The 8593-nt window shown below is 36.8% G+C and overlaps 1 protein-coding gene across 1 annotated transcript in view; it reads right to left on the bottom strand.

Annotated features, from left to right (window-relative positions):
* Positions 1–737: 737 nt before the first annotated feature.
* MCEE (methylmalonyl-CoA epimerase) overlaps positions 738–8593 on the bottom strand; it is a 30178-nt gene continuing 22322 nt past the window's right edge. The window contains exon 3 of the mRNA XM_044232421.1: positions 738–950. Within this exon, the coding sequence (XP_044088356.1) occupies positions 798–950 (153 nt within the window). The 3' untranslated portion in view covers positions 738–797. The remainder of the gene's footprint in view (positions 951–8593) is intronic.

The following is an 8593-nucleotide window of genomic DNA, read 5'->3' as shown; positions in this document are numbered from 1 at the left end:
AACATTGGTGTAAAAAAACTCTACATAACATCCTCCGAAAGCACTTTGTCCCAAATATGTAGCTATGCAACTGCCAGGCACCCTTTCATAGCTCCATCCCAACTCACACATGCGCGTGCAAACATGTAGATACTCACACTCTCAACCAGAAACATACTGTAGTCAATTACCCCATTTTGGACAAGAATAGTTTATTTCTATGAATATGATTTTAACAATATTCCCTAAGTATTTATTAATCAAGGATTCCTCCAAATCAGAAAAAAAAACAAAGTAATTAACAAATATGTCAATTATATATATTGATAAATATTATATATATACAATTTAAAAAATCTTTCTGTAATTTAGGTTGCTTTTTTTTATTTTTAAAGATTTTATCCATTTATTTGAGAGAGAGAGCACAAGTGGGTGGAGAGGCAGAGAGAGAGAAACAAACTCCCCGCTGTGCAGGGAGTCTCACCTGGGGCCTGATCTCAGGACCCCGGGATCATGACCTGGGCTGAAGGCAGACCCTTAACCGACTGAGCCACCCAGGCACCCCTGTAATTTAATTTTTGATTTTGAACTTTTTAAAAAGATTTTATTTTTAAGTAATCTCCACACCCAAAATGGGCTTGAACTCACCACCCTGAGATAAAGAGTCACACACCTTCCTGACTGAGTCAGTCAGGTGCCCCTTTAATTGTGAACTTTTAAGTGATGGAAGGAGTGAAGGATTTAATGCTGGAGTATAATTCGTTGGGGATTTTCAGTATATTTTGGTGGGGATTTTTAAAGTTTCTTGCAAATATAAATCAAGCTTGCTCCAATTCCACAAGAACACCACCACAGTCTTTGGGATGGAGAAAAATCACTGGCTTTCCATGTGCTCCTATTTTGGCCTCTTCACTTAGACTACGAATCTTCTTCTCTTTCAAATCCATCACAGCTGCATTTATATCATCCACCTGGAGAAAAGGAAATAAATAAAAACAGGTTTAAGATCACAAAAATAACGAACTACAGGATCTTAAAACTTAGAAGAAACTTGGTAAGCTCATGCGGTCTATCTCCTCTGCCTTCGGGCAGAATCATTCTTAAACCATCTAAAAATAAGTTTACTGCTTCCAGAGAGGGAAAAGAAGTTGGCAAATTCTCATAGGTGAGCAACCACAGTGCTTAAGAATTTTCACCATTAGTAAACATTACTCCTTATAACCTAAAAAATGTATGTCACACTTGATATTTTCTCTTAGTGGTACTATCGGTAATACTGCACATACTCTTTTTTCTTAAGAGCTCTGAGTTCCTAATTTATAATAGAGAGATGAGGCCTATATAAATGGGCAAGAGATTAAAATGAGAAACCAGATAAGAAGATCTTAGCAGGAGGTGTCTGGGTGTCTCAGTGGGTTAAGCTTCTGCCTTCAGCTCAGGTCATGATCTCAGGGTGTTGGGATCAAGCCCTGCATCCGGCTCTCTGCTCAGCAGGGAGCCTGTTCCACAACCACCCCCCCCACCATCGCCTGCCTCTCTGCCCACTTGTGATCTCTGTCAAATAAATAAATAAAATCTTTAAAAAGAAAAAAAAAGATCTTAGCAGTATATGACTCAGGTTATAGTACATACTCAAAAGATAGGAGTGTTCCTCTGGATCCCCAAACCTCCCACCTGCCAAACCACCTCTGAGATTAAAACTTCATATTTCCATGTAAATTACTAAGAAATTGCCACCAAAGTGTTTTTTCCCATTCTAAAAAGCTAAACATTTATAATTTTATAACTCTTCTAAATCATTTCTATTTTCTTCATATTATTGGCAGTCTTGAAAAGAAGCAAATGTGTTTCTATATATTTGATGAAAGAGTAATGCTCCTCTATCTTGGAAAGTCATCCTTCTTAGACTGAGAACCCAATAAATGGATGGGAAGGTATACAAAATCCTCCATTCCTAGGTAGTCATAAATCGTTCTGGAGTTTAATAACCTAATGGCATTCTAAACATAAAAAAAGCACAGAGAATATAACACCCATGTACCCAACATGTAGATTTAACAAATGTTCACATTTATAGAATCTGATTTTCAGTGAGTCAAGGATTATATAATAAATTCTAAAACTGGACAAACAACTGACAAGGAGGATACTAGATTACTATAAGTAAATGATTTCTTCAAATAGTATATATTCTATTATTTGTACATTCCTGACAATGTTTCATTTTAAACTTGACAGCTATATCAAAGTCAGGCCCAGACCATAACCATGGTTACTTCATGTATCTTGAAATAATTGGTCTACTCTCATCTTTTTCAGAACAGTGGAATTCCTCCTGATGGCTTATCTTTTCATATTTGGATATAACGAATTTCATTTAATTGAATGTAACTTCTCTTTCCGTTTTCCCAAAGTTAGTCTGAGTTAGTCTTTTCATTTTAAAGTCATTAAACTAGCACCACTCCCACTTTTCTCCACAGTGAACTATTATCCTCAGTTCAGCACATGTTCCTCCAAATCCTGAAATAAACTTCTAAAATTTACATATATGTGTACTAGTAAAGAATTTGGCTTTGTCTTAAGAGAGGTCTTGCTTCAATGTCTGGGAGATAACCCATGTCACCTGGGAGGAGTGTCTTTGTTTAGGGTAGAGGATGACCAGATAGATTCCTAAAATAGAGCTGGCCATGCCCAAGTCTTAGGGCAGGGGCTGGCCAGGACAGAAACCATGCAATTTAAGGTAGGAACTATGGGTCACGTATCAGCAAACCTGGAGATAGTTTAACCATGTGTTCAAAATTTAAAGTGAAATATGTCGAATAAATAAGAACAGATACAACCTATAAATAAAATGAACAATCCACCAAGATGACAAAACAATCTTGACTCTGCATGTACCTAACAGAAAAATAAAAAGCAAACCAAACATGCATAGCTCTCAGTATCTCATACGTCAAGCAGACAGAAGATTAAGGATAAAAACAAACTGTAACAGTTCTTAGACCACTCTGGATTTAAGTGCCTTACCAGACATGTGATTTGCAAATATTCTCCCCTATTCTGTGTGTCTTTATGCAAAGCCTTTTAATTTTGATGAAGCCCAGTGTTATTACATGTGCTTTTGGTGTTAAATGTAAGAAAACATTGACCAATTCAAGGTCATGAAAACATATGCCTATTTTTTCCCCAAGAGTTTTATAGTTTTAGCTCTTACATTTAGGTCTTTGACCCATTCTAATTTTTATATTTGGTGGAATACAACTTTGGGGGTTTTGTGAAATGCTGTCTTGACCCAGTTCTGAGGCCCTGGCTAAAGGCTGGTCAGTTCTTCTCCAGTAACTAATAAAGTCCACATCTCAACCATTTCCCTTATCCAGTTTGCTGTTATTTTGTCCCCAGGTGTGATCTCATGTGGCCTACACAGCAGTTTTCTCTCATTTGGAGTTCTAAGGAACAAAGACTTTTGCTTTTCATCTATCTACATGTCACTGTATTGTGTCCCACAGTTAAAAGAATCTTTAAATCTTATAATACAATATAATCCCAATACATTCTTTTTTTTTTTTTTAAAAAAAGGTTTTATTTATTTATTTGACAGAGAGAGACACCAGAGGGGGAACACAAGCAGGGTGAGTGGAGAGAGAGAAGCAGGCTCCCTGCTGAGCAGAGAGCCCAATGTGGGGCTCTATCCCAGGGCCCTGGGATCATGACCTGAGCCAAAGGCAGATGTTTAACGACTGAGCCACCCAGGCGCCAACCCCCTAATACATTATTTTGCATGTATCCAGCTGTCCCAAAGCCATCTGTTGAAAAGACGAGTCTTTCCCCATTGGATGGTCTTGTTACTTTTGTTGAAAACTTACTGTATATATGAGGATTTATGTCTGACTCTTAGCTCTATTCTATTGATTTCTACGTCTATCCTTATGCTAGTACCATGCCATTTTGATTACTGTAGCATTGTAGAAAGTTTTGAAATCAGGAAGTGTAAATCCTACAACTTTGCTATTCTCTTTAAAGATTGCTTTGGCTATTTGGGATCCCTTGCATTTTTATATGAATTTTAGGATTATTTGTCCATTTCTGCAAAGATGCCAGCTAGACAGACTCGGATATGGATTGGATTAAGTTATAGATCAAGTTAGGGAATATTGCCATTTTTAACAATAGTCAGTCATATGATGCATGACATGAATATCTCTCCATTTATTGAGACCTTTTTAATCTTTCAATAATGATTTGTAGTTTTTGTGGAGTGTAATTTTTGCCATTCTCTTGTTCAAATTTTCCTAAGTATTCAACTGTTTTTGATGCTATTATAAGTGGAATTGCTTTCTTAATTCAATTTTTAGATCTGTGGGTTTAAAAAAAAAAATCCAGATATGGGGCATCTGGGTGGCTCAGTGGGTTAAGCCTCTACCTTCGGCTCAGGTCATATCTCAGGGTCCTGGGATCGAGCCCTACACCAGACTCTCTGCTCAGCAGGGAGCCTGCTTCCCCCTCTCTGTCTGCCTACTGCTCTGCCTACTTGTGATCTCTCTCCCTGTCAAATAAAAAAAATCTTTTCTAAAAATCCAGATATATAATCTTTGGATTTTAATTGTTTAATCCATTTACATTTAATTAACATTCATATAGTTGAATCTGTCCTCTTTTTTTTGTCTTATTAATACTTCATTCTTCCTTTCTTGACTTCTGTTGGTTAAACATGTATTTTTGGAAAAAAAAAAAAAGAAAAAGAGAGTGAGTAAAACCAAGAAACAGATTCTTAACTATAGAGAACTGATGGTTACAAGAGGGGAGGTGGGTGGGAGGAGGAGAGAAATATGTGACCGGGATGAAGGCGTGCAACTTGTTGGGATGAGCACTGGGTACTGTAAGGGTTGAATCACTGAATTCTACACCTGAAACTAATATTACATTGTATGTTAACTAATTGGACTTTAAATAAAAACTTGGGGAAGAAAACATGTATTTTTGTACTATTCAGTTTTATCTTAATTATATTTTAGTTATCCCTTCTTTAATTTTCTTAATGAGTGTTCTAGAGTTTACAATGTGCATTTTTATCTGATTAGTCTAACACTTCATATATAAGAAGCTTAGAACAGTATACTTCCCTTTGCCCAATTCCCCACCTTTATACAATCATCATAAGTTTTTCTTCTGTTATAAACCCTATATTTTAAAAATTTCAAGTCAATTGTTTCTTATATAATTTAAGGTAAGAAAAAGTTATTTTATTTTAACCTACAAATTTACTATTTCTGGTGCGCTTCATTCCTTGTAAAGATCTGAATTTTCATTTGGTATTATTACCCTCTATCCTAAAGGGATGAATGCTATATCCTGCATATTTCTTTGGTTTTTCTTATAGTGCAAGTCTACCGGACAGGAATCTTCTCATTTTTGTTCAATGTAAGATGTTTCCATTTCACTTTCATTTCTGAAGGATATTTTCATCAATTGCAAAATTCTAGAATGACTGTTTTGTTTTAAACTTTTTATAAGAGCAGTTTTAGGTTCACAGCAAAATTGACCCAAGGTACAAAGATTTCATACATATAACCCCTGCCCCCACAGGTGCATAGCTTCTGCCATTATCAACACACGCCATCAAAGTGTGATATTTGTTACAACTGAGTACCTATACTGACAGCATTATCACCCAAAGTGATGTTCACCTTAGGGTCATTTTGGTGTTACATGTTCTATGGGATTGGATAAATGTATGACATGTACCCATCATTATGGTATCATATGAGGTGTTTTCACTACCCTAAAAATCCTCTGTGCTCTGCTTAGTCATCCTTTCCCCACCGCCAACCCTTGGTGACCACTGATGTTTTTACTGTCTCCATAGTTTTGCCTTTTCCAGAATGTTATATAGTTAAATCAGACAGTAGTTAGCCTTTTCAGATTGGTTTCTTTCACTATAATATATATTTAAGATTCCTCTACTTTTTTTTCATAGCTTGATAGCTTATTTCTTTTCAGTGTTGAAAATAACTCAGTGTTTGGATATAACAGTTTATTTACCCACTTACTGAAGGATCAGAGCAGACTTTAGTCTAGGACTGATTTTCTTCATGGGTAAGGCAAAGTCCTTTTCAATATTCTACCCTATGTCCCATAAATCACAAGAATTTCCACCTTGGTGGGTAAGAACACAAACTACTCCAGCTGGTATACGGATTATCACCTCTAATACTTCCAGAGTTCTATTCCCAACCTCAGGTAGCTTCCTCATGTGAATGCACGACTTAATATTCAGATGAAGACCTGAGAGGTACTGTAGATCTCTGGAAAACTCTCTTTAGGCATCTCTCTTTCCCATACTTTATACTGCAAACTCAATCACCCTGGCTTCCCCAGACTCCTGGAAACTTTCTCCAGCCAGTAAGCTGGGAAATTGCATGGCTCATTTTGTTCCCCTTCTTTCAGGAATGTGTTGTGCTGTCTGACGTTCAATGCCAGAAAATCGTTTTATATATTTTGTTTAGATTTTTCGTTTGTTTGGGGTAAGGGGATAAATCTGGCCTCTCTTATCTCAGCTAACTTAGAATTCTACACAGGCAGTGTTTTGTTTTTTTTTTTAAGATTTTATTTGTTTATTTGACAGAGAGAGATCACAAGTAGAAGGAGAGGCAGGCAGAGAGAGAGAGAGAGAGGGAAGCAGGCTCCCTGCCGAGCAGAGAGCCCGATGTGGGACTCGATCCCAGGACCCTGAGATCATGACCTGAGCCAAAGGCAGCGGCCCAACCCACTGAGCCACCCAGGCGTCCATTTAGTCAGTATCTTAAAAAAATGTCATTACATATTATTTCACAATTTCTGTTGTCTTTTTTTTTTTTCTGATTGCTTTTAAGATTTTCTCTTCATCTTTGGTTTTCAGCGGGACTGTGGTGTGCTCAGGTATGGTTTTATTTGAATTTGCCCTACGTGGGATTGCTGAGCCTCCCGAATCTGCAGGGGGATGTCTTATCTCAGACTGGTACTGGCCTTAGATGATTTCTTCAATTATTGTTTCTGCTCTATTTTCTCTCTTCTCTTTTTCTGGGATTCCACATATATGGATAAAACCTTTGACCATGTTCTACACCTCTCTTATGGTCTATTCTGGTTTCCCATCCCCCCCCCCATTTCTTTCTCTTGATTTTGGACTCTGGGCTCTAGAACTGTAGCAAGATAAATTTCTGCTGTTTTAAGCTACCAGGTTTGTGGTAATTTATTATGGCGTCCCTAGGAAACAAATACAACCACTACATATCCATACTGAAATTGCACAATTAAATAAACGGATGGCAGATAGTGGGAGTCAAGTTTCTCAGTTGGAATGGGCAGTTATGAATAAGTAAAGAAGGATCCAGTGGTTCCCATGGTAATGGGTTACAGTTAGAGACACCAGTATGAATCTGTGAGTTCATGAATATGATATATATACATTGTAGAAGTTCTATCTGGTTATCTAAAGAAATCTCTATCCATTTATCCATCCATCCATCCAGTATACACACATATATGTCTTTGCTCTGTTAGCTCAAAAGGCCAAGAAACAGTAACATTCCAGTAGCAACAAGAGAGCCCAGATCTTGGTTTCTAATACTCTTCTTTAGTAAAATGAACCAGTGCTCCTTGGAGAAATTTCTGGTTTTAGGCTAGGGCAGGAGATATAAATGGTAAATATGGAGCACCTTGCAGTGCCAGAAACTAAGGAAACGTGGGAGGAAAACAAACAAAAAGATGAGGTACATCAGAGAAATAGGAGTCAACCCAAAGTGCCCTTTTGACAAAACGAACAATCTGAGCAACAAAATAAAGTGATATTGGATTATAGACCTAAGTATAAATACTTATAAATCCTCAATGACATAAATAAATGTCCTAATAAATAAGCAAATTATCGAATAATGAATAATTAAATAAATAAATGGGGAAGAATGGAACAATCTTCCATTCAGGAAAATTCCAAACAATTAATGGAATTATAAAAGAGATGGAGCATAACTCTCCATCCCTTCAGCATTGGCCTCACACAGTGACTTCCTTCCCAAGATTATATTATGGAGAAAGGGGAAAAGAGTGTAACTTTACAGTGGAGAAACATGATGACATTCTCTCAGGTATGGAATAAAGGTCAATATCAATAGCAATAAGTCATGTTGATGACATCCTTGATGTGATGTGTACCTCTGTAGTCTTCCTCCCTCAAATCAATACCCCTAGTCTATCTAATCATGAGAAAAATCTCAGTTGAGGGACTTTCTACAAAATAACTAACTGACCGGTAATCCTCAAAAATATCAAGGTCATCAAAAACAAGGAAACTCTGAAAAAGTGTCACAGGCAAGAGGAGCTTAAGGAAACATAACTAAATGTAATGTGGTTAGTCTAGATGGGATCCTAGAACAGAAAAAGGACACTGGGTAAAAACTAAGAAAATCTAAATACAGATTTTAAGTAATAATAATGTATCAATTTGGTTCATTAATCTTGACAAATGTACTATTCTAGTAAGAGGTTAATAATTTTTTTAAAGGGCCTAAAGAGATTAATAACTATTTGTAATAAGTGGACCTTGTTTGAGTCCTGATTAGAACAAGTCTATCTAGAG

The sequence above is a fragment of the Neovison vison genome, chromosome 13 (genome assembly GCF_020171115.1).
Source record: "Neovison vison isolate M4711 chromosome 13, ASM_NN_V1, whole genome shotgun sequence".
NCBI classification, from domain to species: domain Eukaryota; kingdom Metazoa; phylum Chordata; class Mammalia; order Carnivora; family Mustelidae; genus Neogale; species Neogale vison.
This window is presented reverse-complemented; position numbering and strand designations above follow the sequence as displayed.